This window comes from Liolophura sinensis, chromosome 8, assembly GCF_032854445.1.
Source record: "Liolophura sinensis isolate JHLJ2023 chromosome 8, CUHK_Ljap_v2, whole genome shotgun sequence".
Classification (NCBI taxonomy): Eukaryota; Metazoa; Mollusca; class Polyplacophora; order Chitonida; family Chitonidae; genus Liolophura; species Liolophura sinensis.
In genome coordinates this window covers 38,506,733-38,532,843 of record NC_088302.1, presented here as the reverse complement: position 1 = coordinate 38,532,843, position 26,111 = coordinate 38,506,733, and the positions used below count along the sequence as shown (strand labels likewise).

Sequence of the window (26,111 nt, the reverse complement as noted above, 5' to 3'; positions counted from 1 at the left end):
GCGTCGGGCGAGGGAGGGGTGGTGCTGGTCGGGGGAAGGGGGGTCCACAAAGTTGCCCTAACGCTGCATAAAGCACATTTATTGTGATGACGTACGTTTTCACTGTGCGTTGCCAAATGCGCCTGGAGCATGTTGTGATCTCTTCTCTGGCGTCGTGTCCAGTAAACATTGTAATACAACTTAAACATCATCCTGTTCAAATGACGTTGTTGTTTGGGTTGGGGTTATGGCGAAATATGACCTTTAATATTGTGTAAACCTGTCTGAAATAGCCTATATGTTTTAAGCCGTATAAGCAAGAGTGATCTTTCGCAAAACCTTAAACCTACTCACGATTGACCCCTGACTAACCCTTAATGTTTACAAAAGCTCATTCACTTTGTCGCACACAGCAAATTGATATTGATAAGGACAGCTTGATGAGGGGACAGCGGTCACTCCCCGAGGACCCGCCTTTCACGTCAGTTCCAGAAAATCTCCCGCTCCCCCTTACCCTAGGCAGAAGTTTTATAAGCGTAGTTTCTCCATACATCAGGGAATACGAGGCGAAAAGTGCACGTTGTTGCATTACCTTCCCAGGAAATGCTAATAAGAGTAATTATGGCTTTTACTTAAGGGAATACCGGCAAGCTAAAATCGAAGAGGAACAATGCAAAGAACAGCTTCACTCAAGGGAGAAGACCTTCGCCAGCGATATTTTTAAAGGGAGAAACAATGTGTTTACACTTTTAAGCTGTGAAAACTGCTGTCCCCAATAATGCATGGACTTACTTATCAACTCAAATATTTGCTGAAAGTAGGCAGATATTATAGCACTGTAAATACCATGGAGGATGTATTTTTAATGAAGATCAATTCCCGCTGCAGAGACAAAGCCCATGTTGGAGTTTTATTATCATTACATATAAACACTGTCTGGAATTTACGAGTTATTAAATTGGCTCGTACCTTGCCCGGTATATGACAGTACCATCTTGATACAGATGCATCATTTTATTCGGAACGGTGATGTCGTGGAAATGAGCTTCTTTTTCATTGGAGAAGTACAGATCAGGAACCCATACACTGTCCATGAATTTCGAATCTAGCTCCAAATACGGAGCTTCGATGAGTCCGAAAAACATAAGTCTGTGGTCCGTCCATTTCTGAGTGAGAAAAAAATGAGCCGAGAAGTCCTGCAAGTGAAAACAGCAAATGGATAAAGCCAGAGTTCAAAATGAGTGATACAGTGGTCATTGACGACAAAGAACGGCGGGATATACATTGTGTCTGATTTGAGATAATCTGTTATCAGCACAGCAAAACCTACGGCCATATGAACAACATGAAATTGCTTTGGATATTTGTGATTTTATATTTACATTCCTAAAATTGGTATTGGCCGAACTTGTCAGATCGTGCTAATAGATTTTTGTGAATTTACTCATACAGTTCAAGATCTTCTGTTCTGATTAGACTATTCGTCAGCTATCACATATCTAATCACTGATAGAATCTTCATATGAAAATACAATTTACACATTTTTGGGAGCTAAATCTTCAAATCTTTGGTTTGTTAAAGTACAATCTCACACTTTTCTTGGAATAACCCAAAACACTTTTTTTTAATTACGTTTCACATCCCAGGGAAAATTTTAAAAAATCCGGGTATTTTACAACCTGTGAAATATCTGTGGAGGTTTTTAAAGAACATATAAAGAGACGAATACCACAAATACCATATCACAAGCGATTTAAAAAATTCGAATTCTCCTCTCAGACAGATAGTATTTGTCTTTAATAACTAATTTTTTAAGTGTACAAAAAAATTGAAAAGAAATTCCTTTCAATATTAATTATATGTAGCTGTTGATGGTTGTTTGGGCAGCACGCGGAAGGTGCCGTTGTGTACATTAATGCCCGCTGAAGGATATGCGTGTGTGGAAGACAAATTCGTCTTTGTACACGTACACCGTTAAAGGATATATGTGTGTTGGCGGTGCCCTGTGCACGGCGTTGAAGGATGTGTGTGCGTGAGCGATGTATTGCGGAAATGTGCGTACATGTGTAAAAGATATGTGTTTGTGTGGTGCGCACTGGACGAGCTGATAAAGGGTATTCGTGTGTGGGAGTGGCGCACTGTAAGCGCCGTTGAAGATGTGTACATGTGTGTAGAGTCAGTGTTCTGCATGCGATGTATTATACATGCAGGCGCTATTAAATGACGTGCGTGTGGTCGGCACATAGTACATACAGACGCCATTAAATGGCGTGTGAGTGTGAGCGATGCATTGTACATACAGGCGATATTAAATGGCGTGTGAGTGTGAGCGATGCATTGTACATACAGGCGCCATTAAATGGCGTGTGAGTGTGAGCGATGCATTGAACATACAGGCGATATTAAATGGCGTGTGAGTGTGAGCGATGCATTGTACATACAGGCGCCATTAAAAATGGCGTGTGAGTGTGAGCGATGCATTGTACATACAGGCGATATTAAATGGCGTGTGAGTGTGAGCGATGCATTGTACATACAGGCGCCATTAAATGGCGTGTGAGTGTGAGCGATGCATTGTACATACAGGCGCCATTAAAAATGGCGTGTGAGTGTGAGCGATGCATTGTACATACAGGCGCCATTAAATGGCGTGTGAGTGTGAGCGATGCATTGTACATACAGGCGCCATTAAATGGCGTGTGAGTGTGAGCGATGCATTGTACATACAGGCGATATTAAATAACGTGAGTGTGGGCGGTGCCTTGCAGATATGTTTGTAGGTTTGCTCTTACTGTTTTCATGCTTTCCTCCGAGCTACAAAGTGTGTGGTCATGGTGCTCATTATTCTTTGGTCATCAAACTGATACAGCTTTATTTCCATTCATTTATAATAATTTCCGTTTATGGGAATAAATCATATCTATAGTGCCTAGTGTGTTTCCAAAGATCTGAAAGGCACGATGAAATAGGGACTTAAAAATCTCGATAGTCTACTTTGGAGTTCGGAATTTTCATTAGGTTTCTTTGATTATGACCACAGGGTTAATAGAAGAAATCGAACAGATCTTGGTACATTTAAAGTGTTCTGCCTACAGTTTAACCGCCACTAACGAGAAACCCGATGAAAACATAAAGGCTGCGAATAAAATCGCCGGTCAAACTTTCCAGACTCGTATTCATGGTAATTCACAGAAAAGAAAATGAGTGCAGCACAATCAACTCCTTTTGTCACGAGCAAACGGTTTTCTACTCTGACTTTCACATCGAGCAATATGCCCCTTCGAAGATTTTTACCATTTCCTTTTCGACATATCTGTTTCTTGCGGATCTTCACTGGCGCCTCCATTAGTGGGTAATTCAGACAGCTACCCTATTTAGTCCATCTACAGGACGCCTTGTTTGCCGGGCAGAGATAAAATGGTGGTTAGACATCGGTAAACTCCATAACTCCCATCCACTAACAAGATCAGTGAAGCAAACTAATGAGCCGTTTTACCAGCCTCATTGGATTCATCTCAAGGATAATAACGTTCCCGAATGAAAGAATATATAGGTAAATAAACAGGTAATAAATAAATTCCCCAACTACCTGAAAAATTGAGTGACTATGTCGCAGCCTGTGACCTTATTGCTCTAATAGAACAAAGCTTGACCGATTGAGCCAGTGAAAGAATAAATAAATAAATAAATAAATAAATAATGGCTTACCATGGTGGCCTCGTCGATAGAATGTATGGTGCGCACTCTCAGGTCTACGGTAACATTGGTCGGTAGTTCTAGATTTAAAAAAAGGTAAAATAACATTACCAATGTGCGATAAAATGTCACGACGCTTACTCATTCAAAAAATTCACCGAACGACCGAAAACACATAAAATACCATCCGAAACAACAAATACGACGCCTTAAACAGAGCTGCAGTTATTAATAAAAACTCCACTATAGGAACCTTAACATCTGGTTGACGACAAATGCCAGAGAACAGGAGAATTACACAAAGTCAGACAACTCTTGTATTCTGCAGTGAGGGAATAACATGTAGTTCTCCTGAAATTAATTCTCGGGGAGAAGATAGCATTTCTACCTATCTACAATCAGAGAATTGATTGGACTTTCAATAGTTGTTTTAATTATTTGATAAGGGACTTACACGGTGTTCATGAATCACTCAATGGTAATCAGTAAACAAATGTATTTATATTGTGTATCAAATGCTCTGTTCTTCGTTGAAGCCTAGAAATGATTGCCCAACTCCTTGTGCCATGTCACCAAAAGAGCTCTCAGAAAAGTTTATGCTTTTATGCTTTTTACGATTTTTGAAAAAATCTGTACGTGATCTTGGAATGATAGCTTGTTAGAATGACTGTAAAAATACGGAAAACTTATGATGGCTATGGCTATGATAATTAGGCTTATATGAATACTCAGTAAAACGTTAATTGTTGCTCAATGGAACCCAAACGTCACTAAAAACTCCTAGTCGTTCATTAAAGGCAAAGACCAGACAAAATAAAGTATTTATTAGATGAAACACCATTAAATATTGTCCAGGAAAATTTTTTGGTTTATTTTTTTTTTCTAACCGACTAATATGCATTTAAAACGTGGGATACTTTGGTGATCTGTTGGGATTCAGAGGGTATCAGTGACGTCACAGGAATATTTCTGGATTTAAATAGTTTGATTCAAGCTCCATTTGTTAAATGCATTCATATCTCTAAATGAAGACGCATTTTGAGTGATGAAAAAGAACATTGTGGATCAACTGGCAAAAAGCTGAGATCTTAATATGGCCAGAAAAGGCCACAGTAGAATCCAAAGTTTACCAGGTAGAAAATTTTCCAAAGAACTTAATCAAACTATTTTCCAGAACAATGTATAATGGTCTTTCATCTGACATGTACTTCATGATAGTGTGTTTTTGCCTTTGAATCAATCACTGAGTTTCAATTTTTTGAGTTTATGAATTTTCTTTCTGCAAATGAAGAAATGTTGATAACTCTCCAGTACAAACATTTTCTTAACTCACATTGTTCCTTCTCTATTTTTTTATATTGTTTTACCTGCCGAGTAGCTGGGTGGTATGCGACTGTCGTAGTCCGTGAGCATGGCCTGTAGAAACTCCGTTCTGTAGTCAGAAAGAACAACAACCGATACCATCAAAGTGACAATACGAATGTAAAGTGTAGTTACTAGTTTGATGATTCCCAGTTTCAAATTTGAATTTTATTTTGTGTTAAACAAGAATCATTTGATAGAACTTTAATAATCTGTTTTAAAAACAATGACTAATTCATAGGAAGCACATAATCTTTCTGAAGACGAAGTAATGATATTTTTTACCGTGACAAATTGCAAATATTAGCTCAGCATTTTTATAACAAACAAATTGTACCAAAAACAAAATTCTACAAGAAATTCAAAAAAACTATTTATGTGGGATTTTGGAATATATTTCATTAACATATAATTGCTTGTCAACCTGTGCCTCTATAAATAAAACAAACACAGCAATTATGTGTGGATATTGATGGGATAAAGGTGCTGACATAATGCGTCTCTCCGGCGCCAAGGTCAAAAACTGAGTGAAAGATTGTCGCCGTCCGCTTATGGCTGCTTTACTTTTCTTTCCTTCATTTCCAGAGTCAATCTGCACATAAATTTGCCAAAGGCTACGGAGTAGTTGTTACCAAATTCCCAGGCAGCCCTGATAAATGTAAGCGTCAGAAGAGTCCTTCCTACACCATACTGTCAAGACTCATTTCCTAAACAAGGTTAAGTACAAACCCCAAAGGATCTAAGAAAGTATTTAGAATAATAAATTACGACGGGTTTATGCAAAGAGAAGCAGTCATCAGTTTTCAATGATGGTGGTGCGTCTTTACGCATGGACTATTCTACGGGAATAAATTAAACCACGATCAGTATCCGGATCGTGTACCATACTAGTTTCTATGTGGTCGATAATCAACAATGTGTCTCAATTGGTCTTTGAAACGCAGATGACGTTTCTTATACTTCTCCATTCTTTCTCAACGATACATAGTCACACTAAAATATCCCAGTCGGCTTTGGTTTGCCTTTTTATCTTTTATTTTATTGTCACTTTCCTTTGATTTATCCGGTAGAAAACAATGACAGATTTTTGAATTGTATCCAGTTTTCTAAACTCCTAGAAATAAGTGAGATAAAAGGGATAAGAGGGATAATAGGGATAAGAACATTGGAAAACATTGAGTACATGACATTTACAAGGTTCTACAGGAGAGCAACTGGAAGTCGTGATATAATCACATGAATAGGAATCCCGGAGTTACTGGGAGTTTTTCATTCTCCACAGGGAATATCAGACAAACGTTCCCAAGGTAACTGTCCATATTCTAATATGCAAATATAACAAATAGTGCAATTTAATCACAAAGCATTGAGGACAGGGTAGGGGATATTTTTGAAACATGGTATTATTTTTGTCTGACTGTATGACATAGATGGTGATCATCTTCTGATGTTTCCTGTATTTTCCAGATCTTTTAACTTTCAGACGATCTCTTATTTGAAAAAAAAACACACACACATCAATTCAAGACTATTAACGACATGCAAAATAGTATAAAACACTTTTTCTTTGACTTTTCAGAAGCAGTGATTAGTTTTGATGAAAGTGACGTTCAACCCTTATACAGAGTTTGAGATGTTTCTTTGTCACACAAAAACACAAGCCATGCCAATTATTTATTTGGAATTTCTGGATTGATATTATGAATTTCACTAATTTACAGAAAACTCAGCAGGAATTAATTTGAAGATGGTTTGTTTTAAAACAAGTTTTAGTGTTCTTTTGCCCACTTGAATTAGTTAATGGATAACATAAAAAAGTCTTCTTGAAGAAAATAAAAAATCTGATGTATCAATCGTATAAAAAATATAAAGATTATTCCTGGATATAAAGGAATACAGCATGGAAAGGAAAACCAGGGTAGCGGCGATAGCGTGATAGTTGGCAAATGGTCACACGTAACAAGTAAATACAGCCTCTTGCCAATTTACCGATAAGCTGTCACTGATACCGAGACAAATATTTCCTCTGTCAAATCAATTCAGCTGATATGCTCTTTAAAGCGCTAAAGTGTTTTCTTTTCACCAATTTAGTTGGAATAGCAATAGTTTATTTAGTCGAGGTCCTATCCAGGCTGAGAAGTCCTAAAACACTATCCAGGCTGAGAAGTCTAAAACACTATCCAGGCTGAGAAGCCCTAAAACACTATCCAGGCTGAGAAGTCCTAAAACACTATCCAGGCTGAGAAGTCCTAAGACACTATCAAGGTTGAGAAGTTCTAAAACACTATCCAGGCTGAGAAGTCCCAAAACACTATCCAGGCTGAGACATCCTGGAACTCTAATTCAGGTTTAGAAGCCTCACACCATAATCCAGGTTCAGAGGATTGTTATAAAACAATAACCAAACCCTAGAAATCTATCCATGTTTAGAAAACACCATACAGGTTGAAAAGTGCTAAAACATTATCCAGGCTCAAAGATTCTAAAACACCATCCAGGTTAAGGAGTCAGGTTTTAGGCAACGTAACATCACTTCACATCGCATTTTGACGGCACAGCAGGTAACATCACACGGACACACTTGAAGGTTTAGCCGTTCATGATACTTTTAAAGACGACGTTGTGCTAGAGGGGAGTATAGGTACGTTGAATAAAACCCTAATTGAAATAAACTTTAAAGAGACCGGGTTTCAAGAATTCCGTGAGACAATTTGCCATTAATCACACAGTCGTGTCTACTGCTTTAGTTTTACTTTCTATGCTTTCTGTACCCTGCTTTACGTTTCTTTTATAAATGAGTTTTGTTTATGTTTTTTGCTATGTTTTCATGGTTCCTAAAGTTACCTGCTGACAGAGGAAGACCAGTGGAGGAGCTGAGCCAAGGTGAGACAGAAAAAAACAGATCTGGGAAAGTGCACATCCATCATTGGCGAGCCTTTGACGTGGTCCCTGTGAAGATAAAAGCATTTGTCTAGTCATTAAACAGCTTACCACAACTACTTGGGTATGGAAAATAATTTGTTACATGCATAAAGCCATGGCAAGATTTAACAACTGGCCTCTTTTGGGACGCATTGCAGTTGTGAAAAGAATCCGGGTCTAATCTTAATCATGGTGTGGGCAGAGTAAAGGGAAAAGAATAAGCCCTTTCGGAACTGCAGTCCAAAGCATTTCCCAGCAGTGCAAACAGCTGTGATGCAAATCATTCTGTTATCCTGGAAAATGAAAGACTAAAGCAAAACACATTTGACATGACGTTTATATTTTATCCCCAGTTTGCGTTTGAGCAGGGTAGAAGATTGCAATAGCTTCTATACTGCTAACAGATAAGAAAATTTACTCTACCCATTCGTCAAACGCTAAAGAATGGGCTCTGTCAGTAATATCAAGACTCAGTTATTTAGGTATCCCCGGTGTTTGTTGAGCAAAACGACAATGCTGAACCTTGTTTCGTACCGAATCAAATTGCGAGATTTCGAACCCGTTACACAATTCACAATATATGTTCTTCATCTTTTTTGTACGTGTAAATCATGTACAGCTAGCGTTTCAGCGCCGTTAACAACCTATTCAAATGTACAACAATATCCCTGTTTGATTTTCGTGTAAGAACAGAGCATTGGAACAAATCTATTTTTAAACCGCAATATTGTGGACAGCCTTGCACAGAGTTTATATTCTTTAAATTTTAAATATTTTACCCTTTTACATATTCACATTTTACATTTTGCATTTTTTGCATGTATATAGCACATAAAAATGCCTTCAGCAGCTTGGAAATCACTTTCAACACTGCTCTGTGAAATATGAAAACCACAAAATCATGATCAGTTGCCTAGACAACGTTTACTGTCAATGATACGGTTGAACTTTAAACATGTAATATTTATCCTTTGCTCTGTACGGCGTAGTAGACCTTGTAGGGCTTGTCTTTCTGAAACGCATAATGGAACAGAAAGCCACTTGTAATCTGCGCACAGACACAGAAAGACAGATATACAGTTGGGCATGTAGCACACAAGGGACCGGTGATGGTTCCTTATCCCGTTGTAACAGACGAGATTTAACTGCCCTGTCAGCTTTCCTATTATTAATGCATACCCTTCAAACAAGCTTATCCAATAACCAGGACAAACCATCTATTTAAGACACTGACAGATTCTATCCCTTCTGAGACCTATATACCCTACACGGACGGTATAATTTCCATTTTTGGCATCTCCTACACTGCCAACCAGAATTCGTCAAACAAACTTCGAAAACCATTCAGAAATCAAAGCCGTTAATAGGGTTTAGGCAAACAGCTACAGGCTACGATGATCAAAAGTTACGTCTCTTGAGGAATGTCACTCACATGGTACACGATGGTACCACAGGTTTTTTTGTTAATATAGCGATGATATTGGTTTTCAGTGTAGGGTAAATCTAATCAGCACTAAACTGTGTGGGCTAATTATTATTGCTCACTTCCACGTCATACATCACCATAAGACATGAGCTCATTAGCATCATTTTTCACTAAGTCATATACGATTCTGAATGTACTAATATTCTACATCATTGATAGTCAAATGGATGGGAAATTCGGTGAGGTCACACATAATTAGGGACATGAGCAGTATGCTGATTTGTATAGCTACATCATGCCATTACGGCATTCACTCATGAATATGCAAAAGCTATCATCATATAATACTGGCTCCATCAAACTTGGCCTTGAGCAGGGATCTTATCACCCTGTTAAAATTGACTGCAAAAAGCTGGCCGATTTTCGTATGGGATCAGGGCATTGGAACAAATCCACGACTGCTTTGCAATATTCTACAGAGCTTTACATGAAATTTTCGACAATGGAAGGAGTCTATCTGGCAGTATATTTGACTTCGCTTTGTTTGCTAGTATAACATTCCCAAGTCTGGAGACCTTGGGATCGGGTTATACCAAAGACTTTATAAAAGGTACTTGCTGCTGCCTTGTTTGGCGCTCAGCGGTGAAAGCTTAGAGCAAGGAAACAGGACTCGTTGGCCCGATGTCAGTGCAGTGTGACTTGTCTGGTATCTTCGGCATGATAGTTCAGTGGCGGCAGCACTTTGGCGGCGTGGACTCTCCCACAAGACATATATAACACAGTATATGTACACAGACCTAATGACTACTCGTCGTCATATGGCTGAACAATTGTTTGATACGACGTTAAACCCCTAGCATACCTACATACATATACTAGTATCTCATTCTGCCTAGCCTGGGCCATGCTCGACTATTCAGACATAAAAGTAAGTGGGACCTTGACATGATAAACCCATAAGTATTATCGACCATACGTAACGGGTTTGATTTAGAGGATGTCTTTATTTATTTATTTGAACAGTGTTTTACGCGAGAATATTTTCACCACTCGGTCACAAAGGCCCCCCTCCCCCCCCCGAGGATAACTTAGAAATAAATATGTATTGTTTAACATTTTTGTTTGTTGTAATAATGATGATTTATATGCGTACGATTGTATGCCTTACTCTTTGATAATCATTTTTTCTTATAGCTAGTATATCACTCCATCACTTATACTGTGTAGTATACCTTTTAAGAAACTGTGCCGTGAATGCACTTAATGGCATTGGTCTTTATGGAAATGGCTTGATAGTCTGAATTGGCACTTTCACGCATGACGCCTAGTATTAGGTTGTAGACAGTAATCTCTGTTTAATTATCAAACTTTAAGGCCATGTGAATAGGCCATCAATTGGGGGAAACAGATTAACGTCAAGACGTGACAAGTGTTCATTAGCTGTAATGCTAAGCGGCATTTATTGGCCAAAAGGGTATATATACTGTAAGCTCAAATTTATGGCCAATTGTCTTTGCCCAAACCACCTGCTGATGTGTGTCTCTGGAGTATTCAGCATGTGACCCAGACATCAACTGGAGCAGTTTTTATACCCCTTCTGTATTACTTTAGTAGAGCATCACAAATGGGTTGACTCACGTAATTAGATTTGATGTATGTGGTCTGAGTAAAACATTTTACGCACATCTTAGCCATACTGCTCCGTGCAACAACAGTAAAGTATCTGACCATAAAAACACAACTACAGTACATTTTCTTCAATCCATCTGAGTGAAATATTCTCGAGTACGGCGTGAAACACCGATCTAATAAATAAATAAATAAATAAATAAATAAATAAATAAATAAATAAATTCTTCGGCCCTCTCGTACGTCTCTAGGTTGTTTTTACAGGGCCATTCGCCCAAAGCATTATTCTCAACACACAGGATGGGCTGTGTACAATGGCGTCACTTGCGGTTTTTCTCAGGATTAATGATGTCAACCTTTTAACGCCCAAGGTGGAAAAGATTTAAGGGGAAACTTACCTAAGAGTTTTATCGTCATAACTCGAAAAGATATACGAGGAAGTTAACAAAAAAAAAACATCCCAAAAAAAATACGATGTAGGAAGTTTGTCAAAATATGTAGGTCTTGCAAAGCTGTTTGTTCTCTCAAATACATGTCCAACGGTGGAAGATAAGTACATTGGTGACGTCAGTTGTCCTGGTAGAGCTTTCAGCCAACCTGCATAGCTTTTATTTTTTCTTCCTATGGGCATTTACTAATTTTTTTGCATAACTTTTGTTACACTGTCGATGAGATTCGCTCCCAAGCGACCTTTTCCAGATGTGTGTTCTTCTTCTTCATATTCCACTACATCATCTCCAGAGAGGCGCTGGCCCGACGGTGTGAAGTCAGCCAGAAGCCTGACCTTGGCCCACAGCAATGTGAATAAGGGCCGCACTTCAGGGGAATTCAGAGAAAATCATGATTACTGAGGTTAGTGCTGAGGGTCAAACGCTGGTCACTGTGTGTCTAAGTCAGTGTTTAGAAGCAAGGTCACAAGAACGTTATTCAATGAAGACAATATAATCAGGTTATTACTGATTCATATTCCCATACTGTGTATATCCTGTTTACACCCTTTCCACTTATACACAACGTGCCAAGGCCCCATTTCAGTGATAAATATTTGATTTTTCGTCTTTGCGAGTCTCTGGGTGTAAGGTGCAGACAGGAGTTAATTCTGGAAAATGTCCATAAATCCGCCGGCTAGCTTCTCTTACAATCTCGCAGAGCTTTCCATAATCTCGATGTGTCGCGGGCAATATTAATGGCTCTGACAATCGATGGAATAAACGATCCCGTTACAAACCTTCCAGCTCAAGAGACAAGTGTACGTTGATAAGAGAACCTTTAGAACTTATTTACGGATGAATTTTATTTGTGTTCCAGAATATTTCACTTATATGGCGGCGTTCAGGATTATAAATCGAGGAAACGTTCGAGGTCAGTGGAAATTCCTCTAATTTCAAGCAGTGTTGATTGTTTTAAAACTTATCACGGATGCTACTGTCTGATACTGACGGAATAGTAATACTCAGCAGATATACTCAGAATTCAGTTTAATGTACACGGCGTCATGTCCGTTAAGGTCAGCTTGGTTGTCGGCTGAGGTCAGCTTGGTTGTCAGTTCAGGTCAGCTCGTTTTTTCTGTTGAGGTGAGCTATCCGGTCAGTTAAGGTCAGCTTGGTTGTCAGTTGAGGTCAGTTTGGATGTCGTTTGAGGTCAGGTCGTTTTCCTGTTGAGGTAATCTATCCTGTCGGTTAAAGTCTATATGGTTGTCAGCTGAGGACTGATATAAACAGAACCCATTCGGTGAAATGAGAAATCTAATTTACTATCGTCGTCAATGATCATCCCTTATCCGCCATGACTTTCTCAAGAAATCGGTAACAAAATGGTTTATAAGAAGGATTTGCTAAAAGACAAGACGGATGCCAGTTTTACTGATCTGAATAACCGTCAGAAATACTGATTCCAAAAAAAAATCCACTAAGATCCCGTTTTTAAAACACCGATAAAAAAGTATATGATATACAGAGTATCATGGATATCTTTAGAAGTTGGGTTAAATCAGTCATGTCGTTTCTAAGGTTTAAGTTATGAGATCCAGGCAATAAGGTTACATTTGAAATAATCAATACTACAACGGTAGCGTGTGGGCGACGTAATCACAAAAGAAAGTGATCATGCACTTGTCGAACACAAGGCAATATCAAAAACACAATCTGCTGGCTCTTTGGAATGATGCATTCGAGAGAAACCCAATCTATAAATGCCAGAGTATATTATATGAACTCAGCGCTGTATCAAAGTTGGCAAAGTTCTGCAAAGATGATGGTGGAGAGGCATTCTACAATATTTTAATAGCTCTGATTTTTTGTCACATGAGCAAGGAGTGTTTCAGATGTCAAATGATGTTGTCTGAAGCGAGATAAATGTCTTTCTCTGGTATTGTTTTAGTTGTATGGAAACTCCACCTTAATCATTTATAGTGAGGCCTTGGTAACAATAACCGGCCTCTGACGCTGGCGTCGCCGTTTGTGCAGTCCTTTGTTAAAGACCACTTGTCTTCCACGAATATCATTAAAGAACTGTGATTTCCCTGTGCATCACAGGTGGGAAAGTCCGTAAGTAACTTGCCTAAGGTCGGTAGTTACTTCCACCCATAAAAATGACGAATTGTAAGTGAATAATTCTTGAGAATAATGTATGGCATTTATCAAGCTACTTTCTTTTCTGATAAGAATGTCCTATCTTGTTAATGTAGTGCTGACGTGGTATTAGGGTACTTTCTTGACAGACACTAGGCGTAAGGGGACATGTTCAGTGTTGCTTGGCGGGTACTTTCCACACAGACACTCGGTGTAAGGGAAAATGTCTAGTGCGGATACTTTCTCAACAGACACTAGGCTTAAGGGGACATGGATAATGCAGCTCGCAGGGTACTTTCTGGACAGGCACTTGGTACAAGAGAACATACGTGGTGCATCTCGGCGGGTACCGGGTACTTTCTTGACATACGCTCGGTATGAGGGAGCATGTCTAGTGCTGCTGGGAGCCTCTTTCTCGACATACACTGGGACCGGCCCCGATAGCACAATTGTTCGAGCGTCTCTTCGGAAGCAGTAGATCCAGGGTGAATCCTGGGTCGAGTCACACCTAAGTCTTTAAAAGAGGAAGTTGTCACTTCCTCGCTTGGCGTTTAGCATGAAGGGGATAGTGCAACGACTGGTTGAGCCGTATCAGTATAATGGCTCGCGCGGAGCGACTTACTTGCCTTCGTTAAGTCGTCTCAGTTAAGCAACACTAAATAAAAGAGCGGTGGAAATCAGTCCTGCAACAAGGAGCCACATTACATGCATTCTAAGGATTCCTTTGTCGTCATATGACAGAAAAATTGTTAAGTACGACGTTTAACCCCAAGCACTCACTCGACATTCACTGGTATAAAGTGGCATACGTAAGGCTGCTGGGCGGGTGCATTTTGGACAGACTTAGTATAAGGAGACATGCTCGAAGGATGCATTATCGACATACGTGGTATAAGGGGATAAGTTTTAAGTTGCTCGGCGTGTACTTTCCAAGCAGACGATCGGTGTAAGGTTACATGCCTTACGGCAGGTAATCGGTAAAAAGAGACATGCGTCATTATACTGTCAATATTGTAAACTGTCAAACAATTCTGTTGTGATTCGACGCAGACAATGCCGAGCCATTCTTTGCCTCTTTACAACATCACTAAAAATTGTTCACTGCTTTACTTACTCGAGTCCATCTTAATATTACACTTTATATACTTTCTTCATTCTTTGATGGTTTGCCTTGAAGGCTGTGTGAGGAATTGGCCTTGGGATTATTGACCTGGAACGTTCATTTTGGGTAGCGGCTGCTATACGAATGTCTGTTTTGAAGTCTAGATTAAATTACAAGATCTTCTAATCATTTTGTAAAGTGTTACATTCCTCTTTAGAAAGCTTAAGATAATAAATGCTCTTTCTTTCCCAACTGCAAAATGTTGGATTCAACTTAAATTATATTTCAAAGTTTAGTTTTATTTATTTATTTATTAGATTGGCGTTTTACGCCATATTCAAGAATATTTCACTTACACGACGGTGCCCAGCAGTATGGTGGGAGGAAACCGGGCAGAGCTTTGGGGGGAACACACGAACATCCTCAGGTTAGTTTAGTTTTAAGAGAACGAGGTTAAATTCTCAAACAAATTAGTACTTCTCTTTTTTGTTAGTTCATTAGATAGTTCGATGCGGATTTTAAACGTGTATATTAACGAAACTTTAACGAGAACAGAGATGGGGACTGCCCTTGCTTTCATCCCGAATGCGCAAGCGCGTATGAAGCAACATTCATTTATGTTCGGTCTTAAATTAAATCTTCTATTCAGTTCTTCCTCTGTCTAAAAATAACCGAAATTTCAAAAAAAAATAGTGCCGTCAGTTTGGGCATACAATCGGCTTTGTCTGCTCCCATCTGTGACTGGCGTATTGATTACCTAATGTTGTCTCTTATGTTGTAGCTAAGCAAGGTACGAAGAGATTGATGGACAAAACCCACTAATAAAATTCTGGAGTAACCGGACTTCAGGTGATCAGTTGTTTGTTACTTTTTGAAGGCGTCAAAAGAACTGTGCAAAATTTTTCAAAGAAAGCTAAATGACCGTGGTCATTATAGACAAATCATTAACCTGTGTGGCAGTTTTTTCCCTTTATATCTTTTAGCCTCTCTTCAAGTAGTTTGGATGATAAACGTTGCCTCCTCTTTACATTCTAATTTCCATTTGAATAAACTGAGATTACCGGGCCTTAACTAGCTAGATACTGGTTGTGTTGAAGAGGTCAGCACGGAGTCGAGTTATTTAATTGCACTGGAATTCGTTTTTATTACTTCCGTTCGAAAAATGAACACTGGCATACATGGCAGCACTCATGGAAGTCTCCGGGCGGACGCAAAGACTAACACGAATCGAGCGGGGGAAATTTATCAGTACAGACATATCTGTTTTACCAGAGATTTCTCCAGTAATTATTATTGGTCCAGAGAAGCCAATAGTTATGAGAGTGATCCTGCTAAAATTTGTAAGCCATCTACATCTAACGTGACGTGACACAGATGGAAATAAAGCTGCGCCCGGGGAGTAGAACAATAGGATAATCATTTGTTCTTGACGAGCGCAAATTGCGTTGCGTATTGGCCTCTGCCAGTCAGAAATAGCCCAAATAAAACCTGTCCGTTGAATTGTGCATCGGGGACCAGGATTTGCCGGCAACCTTTAACCCAAGTCCCAGACGTCTATTAAAAAGCAAAGAAAAAGCTGACTTGACATACCATCTCACATCAGGAAGACTGAGCTTTCAGCGTGCGATAAATGATAAAAGAGAAACTTAAATGGATAGAAAACAACATCGTTTTAGCGCCAGAACCGGTAAAGAGAAACTACATTCTACATTATTCGAATTTTAAACCGATGCTATTCTTCAGAATCGATAAGAGTTACCATTAATCTTTAATCGTTCAAAGGTTCTGCATACAAGATTAAACTGCCCAGAATCCGAAAGGCGTAAAAAAGCTGTTTTTGGTCTAGAACTTTGCGTTAGTGAACACCCAGCCGTTGACGACATCGTATTATCTGAAAATCAACTGTTTTCTAGAAAGCTTCTAATGCCCTCAAAGGAAAACTCGTTCTTGGAATGAGATAATTCGCGGTAAACCGTTTTCATATAAGCCTACAACAGACATCCGTATTGGCATGTGGTAGTTATACCTGTTTGGGAATGTTCCTACTGCCTTATGAAACCTTCCTATTGGCATATCTAGGGCTGACTCAATCAAGTCCTTTTGCACTTAGAATTTGAAATGCAATTTTATAGTTCGAATTTGGGGACAAGAAATGTTGACCATCACCATAAAAGCGTCGAGGATTCCACTTCCAAGTTTTGTGGGAGATATTAAATTCAACTTTAGTCAGAATGGCTTTGTGGAATCGACCCTAGATTTATAAATTTGATTTCTTAAACGGGCCTAAAAGAACATTTCGTTCGTGTGAGGCTAATCACTTTTATGAGCAAAAGATATCGAAAAGAGCCAGGAAACACCACATCACTTGGACGCTATCCCAAAATCCTCCTGACTCCATTAAACAGCACGTGCATGCGAAATGTATTTGAATACGCCACTTCAATGGTCATTTAAAGGGTATGTATATAAAAAAACAACTGTTCGGTTGCAAAGGGCCTTCGACAATTCCATAAGCTCCACAATGGTTAAAAACACCACATTAGGCAGCTGACACATGGTCGTCAACCACGTCAAATTGCAAACAAACAAGGTTCACATAAACGCGCACAAAGTCAGCTGCTGACTGAAGAATGGTAATTGGCCTCACCTGTGGTCATATGTAAAGGTACTATTACAAGGGACAGGTTTTCCGCCGATATGCCTCATAAAGTATTGTTCTTCTCTAACTTGGACATTTGCTTTTACATATGGCTGTCCTTGGTGATCGATCGATAATACTTCCATTCAAACTCGTTGAACCGGTATAGACATAAGCAGAAACTCTCGTCTCTATTCTTGTCGGTGAATGGATTGGACTGTGTTTCCCATGTAGCCCAGCTGTTTGATATGCAAGTCAACACACAGCCAACTCAACACAAGAGTTGATGTCCAGTAATCACAGATTCTAAAGCCGGTAAATACAAAGGCATGTTAGCCATTTACATTCAATGCCTTGTGCCCCCCCCCCCCTCATACATGCAACAGCAAACACATTCACATAATGACAAAAAGCGATGTAGTGCTCAACTCAGAACAATGGTGTACGTTTGTATAAAGTTTTAGTCTTTTCAGTTGAAGGCGTGGCAGGTTAAACTTTTAACGAAATGTGTTGAATGATTTTTAGCTGCAGCCTATTACACATCATTAATACTTTTAAATGTAACATATTATAGCCCTGCTTCATTGTAAAGGTTTGGTTTACTTCGAAGAATTTTTGATGCCATTACTGGCATCTGTAAGTATAAAAGCGTTTGTTTTGTCTCAGCCGATTAGAATCTGACCATTAAGGTCGCAGGCTCGTAACCGTGTTTGGAAGAAATCTTCACGAGATTGACAATAGTGTACATACACTTTGAAGTTGAATGATTATTTTGGCTGGATGCTGCTGCAACAAAATGGATTGTATAAACAACCAGTTACGGGCATTTCGCGATGCTTACACTCAAAAAATTAATGTTAAAATTGTTGTCTGAGTGATGCTAGGAAGCATACTGTTATTGTGGCAGTTTTTTTTTCTGTTAAATATAACAGAAATATTCTATTAATTAATCATAAAGATTCTGTAAGACTAACAGGATATTATGCTGAATAGGACAGAATACTGTGTTATAATAACAAAATACATTCTAGCATCATTCACATAACAGCCTTTCTGTTAAAAGTAAGAGATTACTTTTTTGAGTGTACGGTAAAAGAGTGGGTCAGAATTACTGACAGAAACGGAATGATGGTCTGACGTATTGTAAACATCGAATCTACTTAAAAAAATATGTAGTCGTATGCCAATAATTAGAAAACAGCTGTACAATTTTCATTCATTTGTGTTCAGTAGATTTATTGATTGACTGATTGGTGTTTTACTCCGTCTTCAAGAATTCGTCATTTATTTAGCGGAGGTCCGTCTTATGGGTAGAGAGAACCGGAATGCCCGTTGTAAATAACCGGCATGCGCATAGTAAGTGACAAACCTCCTACCTTCAAGGCGCAGCTGAACAACTACAGCTATATTCCAGGCCTCGATCTAATTGGTCGTAGCGAGCAAGCACGTTAACCATTTGAGCCGCGAGGTATCTATTTTGGGGAGATCGGCTCCGAGTTAACTGTCCATCTGTACAGACCAGCTGATCATGTTTGATCCTGGACATGCTGACTCTAACCGCTGTACACACAAAGACAGATCAACCATAAAAGCACTCATCCATCGCTGAGCCATTGCCTCTTAAAACTTCCGGATAACATCTTGGACGCTTTGTCCTAATGGATATTGAATGCTATTTCATAGGAAATATATTACCCTTTCCTAGATTTTATGCCGCAATCCTCATTTCTAGGTCAGTGAAAGCGATCATTTATTGACAAACGCTCCAAAAGAAATTACGAATTAATTCAGGTATAACAGAAGGATATAGCATACAATGATTTGTGTTTGATAATGTAGTTAGACCTGCCTCTCTCAAGTTGAATTTGATCCTTGTCCAAGCATTTCCACCTACACTGGTAATGTACGCACTGGTAAGATATAGTTTCACCCTGCATTACACTGTACATTACATGTGTTTATATTAACATATAATATTGATTTAATATTCTTTCCCTCTGTCAGCTTCACAATAAATATCATTCTATTCCTTGAAAGATTCAAAATTCAAATGACAACTGTGGGTACATGTTATTCCGGATAAAGTCGTGCACAATATAACTGCATGTACGATGTAGACGTCTGCGTTACAGTGTACAGAGGATTACTATCTATCAGTTTTCAGTTCAGTTAATAGTATTTTATGAGTAAAGTTTGCACGGTTCTTCAACGACATGTTTGTATAAACCTTTGTAGAACAGCAAACCATATCGTGGAAAATTCGATATGTTTATTATCACTACTGTACCTTTTTTTACCACAAAACTAAATGGCGAATCTCTGACAGCTCGTGAAGGTTGGACTTGTATGACGTAATTCGGCGGGGACTATCGAGTGTTGGTGGGAAAAATGCATAAACCCAGCCTCATTATCTAGTGATTTTAAGTGCCATGTCACTCAGAGTAATGTACCCTTTTTCAATATATGTTTTGCACTCAGTTAAACAGTATATACAGGGGTAGCTAATTATGAATAAATAATGAATCTGGACACTAATAATTTATCTGAGACGTAGCTCTTCACTTCCTTTCCACGAGACCACTTACCTCAGACGTCGCTTCACATAATTCAGAAGTAGCTTCACTTACCTCAAACAGAGCTTTACTTACCTCCGACGTGGCTTCATTTACCTCAGACAGAGGTTCATTTAACTCAGACGAAGCTTCACTTAGCCGGACAAGGCTTCACTTACATGCACGTACGTTGCTTCACTTACCTCTGACGTTGCTTCACTTACCTCTGGCGTGGCTTTATTGACCTCTGACGTGGTTTCACTTACATCAGACGTAACTTCACTTACCTCAGACAGAGCTTCTCTTTTCTCTGACGCGGCTTCACTTACCTCATACAGGGCTTCACTTTCCTCAGACGTGACTTCAATGTTTTGCTCTTACTTGAGTCCAAGTGGAAATAAATAAGCAATTCCTGAGCGATTTAAGTACATTTACATGTAGGGTAGACACTACTTAGGGCGTATCATTTTAAATAGTTAGATTATTGGTATATCTCTTTTACTCCCGCTAACACAGGAATACACTGAACTTCTTTTTCAAGCATAAACCAGATGGTAATTTTCGACCGATTATGCCTGCTATTTAAATAAAATGATGCTTCACAGATGTGAGCTAGCAATACTTGTTCTGGTGCTTTGTTCATAGATTGTAATGATTATCTCCTTTGATAGAGATCTTGAGCGAGAGAATGGACTGTCATTTATTAATTCTGAATGCAAGATTGTGTTGTGGGGCAAACTGACCTCTTCGGTGTAAGTAGGCATTGTCATCTTCGAAGGTATGTGTAATCTTGGTCATAAGTTATTCACTTAACTAGATTAAGCCGAGAAATTTGGTGTTGGCATTAGTTTTGATGTAGAATTTCGATGTAAATCTTCGCTGTCGCTCCAGTGCGCTTGAACAATTGCGCCAAGATTGATTGTGAAATCAACCTTGGCGCAATTGTGACTAGCGAGCAGCTGATTTTTGATGAACAAGGTGGTTCACTGCTATTGTGTCAACATGTAATGATGTACATTTTAGGTTTAGGTTATGACAGATTATGTGAATCAGTGAATAACTATCTTATAGCAAATTATGATGATATAATAATTACGTGTATGTTCTGATCTCATGGGATAATCGGATAAACGATTATATCGACATGTAGGATTTGTTAGGATCAAGATTTACTGATTGCTACGTGTAGTATGAGGGATAGGTAATTGTTCTTCAGGGTTGTTTCTGTGTTGGGATGTTTAGAGAGTCACAGAGTGACACTGATCTGTGTTTTGACATTCAGTTCCAGCTAATAGTTCAGATTGGATTAAGAACAGGTTTTTAAGACATACAGGGTTCATATATGCAATGCATGAAGTAGTGTTGTGGTACAGTGATGGCTATGTGGCTCAGTTGGTTAGCGCGCTAGCGCAGTGTAATGACCCAGGAGTCTCTCACCAATGCGGTCACTGCGAGTTCAAGTCCATCTCATGCTGGCGTCTTCTTCGGCCATACGTGGGAAGGTCTTCCAGCAACCTGCAGATTGTCATGGGTTTCCCCCGGGCTCTGCCCAGTTTCCTCCCACCATAAAGCTGGTCGCCATCGTATAAGTGAAATATTCTTGAGAACGGCGGAAGACATCAATCAAATAAATAAATAAATAAATAGTCATGGCTAAGGTGATGTTTGACACAACGCATATATATGTATATATCTGTATATTGAGACTAGTGATATTACTTCTATATCTGTGTATTGAGACTAGTGATATTACTTCTATATCTGTGTTTTGAGACTAGTGATATTGCCTTTATGCCTGTGTATTGAGATAAGTGATATCACTTCTATATCTGTGTATGTGATATTACTTCAGCTTGTCTACTACTTCTCGTTTGCTCCTTTTAACCAGTGTTAAATTAGTGCATTTAAATATGTCTCCCCTACATTGCTGATGTTATTGTGTGCCAGTCGTGCAAATATATATCGTATTACAGTACGATGTTGATAATAATGCTGATTAGATCAAAGGTCGCCACATTAGTTCAAGGAAATGCCTAGTACCTTGTAACAGATATATGGGTACATTACTAACAGTATATTGTATTTACAGGAGTGATTGTTTCACCATGCATGTACACTGTTATATATAAGTATTCAGGTACACGTGTGCTAAAGCCAAGTTTTGTATACTTGCTGAGCTCTACTTGTACTCGCCTGGTTATTGTCCTTTGCATTTACAAATGGGTTTGCAAGATAAACCTTCGTAACACAGAGCCATACTAGTTATACTAATACACTACCATCATACGTTTGAAACAGAGACGCAAAAGCAGAACTTCTCTCAAGTATACTCACTCAATTTCTAACGGGAAAAAGGATTTTTGAGTCATTGTTATTAGGCGTTTAAGGTTTAAACAAAAATTTGGAGGACACCCAATAGATTTAAACCCTCAAAGGCTGTTCGCTGCTCAGTAATTACACTGTGAAAGTGCCTCTGTATATACACAATATTTTGTTGTATTTTACAGCCCACAAAAATACTGTAAAAACCGTACAAACACAAATGGATTAGCTCTACAAACATGATATCACAAAGTACCTTGTTATCATTAGGTTTATAGTATTGACTATTCATCGAACTACGTGCACCAGTTTTATCTGAAATTTCTCAACATGTTCGGATATAGAATTGATTGGTACTTGTACCTTTACAGCACTGTGGATGAGAAAATACACAAGGCACTCTTGTCACTTTACAGCAACTTGCTTGTGGAACTAAACAATTCGCAGTAATCAGTTGTTCATCTACAGGATAAACCAAACTGCCAGCAGATGTTAATGTTTAATTTTTTTAAATACACCTTTTGTTATTACGGTACCTGTATATCCATGACCTGAAAGCAACAAATGACCATCTTATATATCATGCAATTCATACGGGTTGTCAGTTTCATATGTTGTTTTGCCTATAGATGATAGTTCCACTCTATTCTAATATATGCAATTTCGTCCGAGCAATAATAATGGTGTTAAACTGGATTTTAATTTCACCTTATCTTGTGTTTGTGTTTGTGAGAGGCATATTTGTTTATATTTCTGACTCATCATGTGTCGGTTAGGAGACATGGGTATGGGTAAATGTATTTTCCACATGCTGGTTCCGTTTCATCCTGGCTGAACCAATTGCACGTAGCAGCTGTTGTACGAGTTATGGCGAGATACATATTACGGTATACCACTGCAAAGAGAAAACTAAACAGTGTTATGAATTTGCGCACTTTACAAAACTGTATTGACTTTAATCAATATTGCACGCACCAAGTTTCAGATAAAACCTCACATCGATATGTCTGACGTCTAACCAATTTACGCTCTGGGTTGGAGCAGACAAAAAAAAATCAAGTGTCAATTCGACTGAGCTTAGAGTACTATTCAGTATTGTCCAGGTCGCAAGTTGGCACTATTACTGAGACAGCTACTGGCTTCGTATGTGAGTTATTTAGAAAGATAACAGTATGTTTGGAGCTGCTCTTTCAAAATGAACATTAGAGAGCAGAGTTAATATTAATCCGTATGTAGTAAGGCTGTAGTTAGAATTTGGCTTCCTGCCTTTTTGGCAACGCTGATGTGTTAGGGTTTAAGACTTTGGGGAAGAAATTCATCATTAGTGATTGATATTAGGTAGGGATATTGCATATGACTGTGTTCATATTAAGTTGTACTTTGTCATCATGGTTATAATCTTGCAGGTGGAATGATATTTAAAAAGTTATTGAGGATTTGCAGTAAAATCAAATGAGTAAGTGTGGTGTCATAACAGTTAAATGATGTTTGGTTATAAAAGTAGAGGTAGTAGGCTTTTCATATTTTGCATACCTCTAGAGTATAAATAGCAGATTAAGTAGCAGTTAAATGTTCTTACATGTACCTTTCAGACTGTCTTTGAATGCAGTGTTTCCAATGTTTTGAAAACACAAATCTTAGTTACGTCATGGACTGAGTAGACACCCACAGCTGGGTAATTAAATGCTTTCTCAGAGGTCCTCGCTGGGGCTATAACTGCTTGGGTCCGTTATTTGCCTACGACCTAGCATCCCGTAAGGTTGGTGATAGCTAACCTGTTGCCTCGCCCCCAGGAAAGGTTACACGTACATAACTGGTCCTCTCGCTGCATGTGTCTATAATACACCAGCAGTACAATCTAGCATGGAAAGCGTTTCACTAAATCACTCTGGCTGTAATACAGTCTTGATGGTTTTCTGTGTCATGTCAATATACATGTACACCCACGGTGTACATGGAATGTTCTTCCATAAATTCGTTAAACCTGTCTTAAATGAATACGTAAAGAATGGATGTCGACTGCAGGAATCGCCCAATGAAATTAACCTTGACGTAAACGATCTACCTGAACGCTTGATCGGTCATTGTGTAAGATATCCTGCTAACAAGAAGTGCCAACCACTTGAAGAAAATGTATCTGCCACCAACAGATGTTACCGGGTATGTAATCTGCATACGAAATTGACTTAAAGCTGTCGGTGGAAATTCATCAACATGTTAATTTTTTCAGCTAAAGGCTGTACTAAGAGGTTTAGTGTGAATGTCTCACACGTTGTATAAGTTACATTCGCACACAAACGTACGTGTGTCTTATACACATCTGGCCGGATACACAAACTCTAGACATTTGTAAAGTAATTACCGACTCCTGGATCACGATCCACGGTGCTCTCTAGTTTATGTCGAGAAATAGCCCTATGTTTGATATGAACCCACTAAAATATGGTAAAATGGATCGCTTGTTCTGGTTATTAACGTCGTAAGTACCTAAATAGTAAATTCCTGGACACTAAACCGAGGTGTTACGGAGCGTAAAAGTAGCTACTATTTCAGCATTTCATATAAACGCATGAAATAAAATACCCTAACAGAAATCAATTCACAAGATATCGGATTTCACTGGTTTTCTAGTCGTGTATCACCAGTCTGGGGATAGAGGAAAGAAATCACGGGACACATTTGTGGCACATTTGTGGCCTAAAAGTCCAGCTTACTTGGAACCACCATTGATCTTACTCATTCCCAAAAGTACCATCTGCAAGGTTCGTTGTCTGCATGACCCGATTTGTAAATAAAAAAAGGTATAGATACTCGATGATATATTATTATGGCAATGATTTCAACGGAAAATGCAAGTTTAGTGGATGGGCTCAGCAGAGTGGTACCCGGTTCCCCTCTACATTACATATCACCTAAACACATCACATCGGAAAGGTGAAAACACCTGATCTCGTCAGACAACGTTCAGTTCGATGGCATATGCACAGCTTCCCAAGGTTAACGTTTTAAGGCCACTAACCCACAGTGTATAAGGAGGTCAGCTGTTACACTGTAATGGTATGTGACGACACACAAATACTGCATATAATTTGCATCAGAGTTGCATTACTGTACATCTTAGATATTACGGTACCAAATGAATTCTAAAGAACAATCCGCATTCATATGTAAGTCTTGATAACATGCATGGCCACCCAGAAACCTTACTTAAGAGGGACCAAACGGAATGTCAAGAGGACGAAATGTCCGATTCATATCAGAATTAGTCTCAGGGATCAAATCATAACACATATTATGGAAACTCTTTGAGTAACTGTGGTATCAGGTGCGCGCATGTATCATATTCAAAATATATTTGTAAGACCGCAGAACAGTCAGGGTAAAGGTTTTGTTAAGTACAGTTTGGAAACGAAACGATGTAATAAAGAGTAAAACTGCTTACCTTATGTAAGTTGCTGAAAGGCGGGTTGATTAGGTTCAATGTTCGACAATCGAACAAAGTGAAGACCTATGAGACGTACGAACGTATGATGAATGACAACAACCTAGTCAGCGCGAGGGTACGGCATCCAAAGACATTGCTTGAACAGAGCAACCGTAGGAACTATTCGAAAGCTGATCTGCCAGCAGCATTATATATCATGTATCCGGGCGGTGCTGCTGGAGTTTGTAGCTACAGGACCCGCTTGGAGGGCAACTGACAGTTTAAATGTCTGTCCAACTCCCGTCTGGCCATTTCAATTGGCTGATACAGCGAGAGACCGCCAGTGATTTGCTAGTCACTCCCAAATGGGTTAGATCCATGGGAAGTTCTGGGTCATGATGTTTCCACACCTCAGTGACACGCTCACCGGTTACCGTTAGTGTCCAAGTAAACAAGCAAATTGACTAAATCCATCTGCCAGCCATGGA

The 26,111-nt window shown here is 39.0% G+C and overlaps 1 protein-coding gene across 1 annotated transcript in view; it reads right to left on the bottom strand.

Moving 5' to 3' along the window:
- The window catches only part of LOC135472941 (glycine receptor subunit alpha-2-like), a 33,661-nt gene extending 7,878 nt beyond the window's left edge, over window positions 1-25,783 (bottom strand). The window contains exons 1-5 of the mRNA XM_064752680.1: window positions 25,642-25,783; window positions 7,883-7,987; window positions 5,044-5,108; window positions 3,689-3,756; window positions 949-1,175 (exon numbers count right to left, since the gene is read on the bottom strand). Of these exons, the coding sequence (XP_064608750.1) occupies window positions 949-1,175; window positions 3,689-3,756; window positions 5,044-5,108; window positions 7,883-7,965 (443 nt within the window). The 5' untranslated portion in view covers window positions 7,966-7,987; window positions 25,642-25,783. The remainder of the gene's footprint in view (window positions 1-948; window positions 1,176-3,688; window positions 3,757-5,043; window positions 5,109-7,882; window positions 7,988-25,641) is intronic.
- Between the last annotated feature and the right edge of the window lie 328 nt (window positions 25,784-26,111).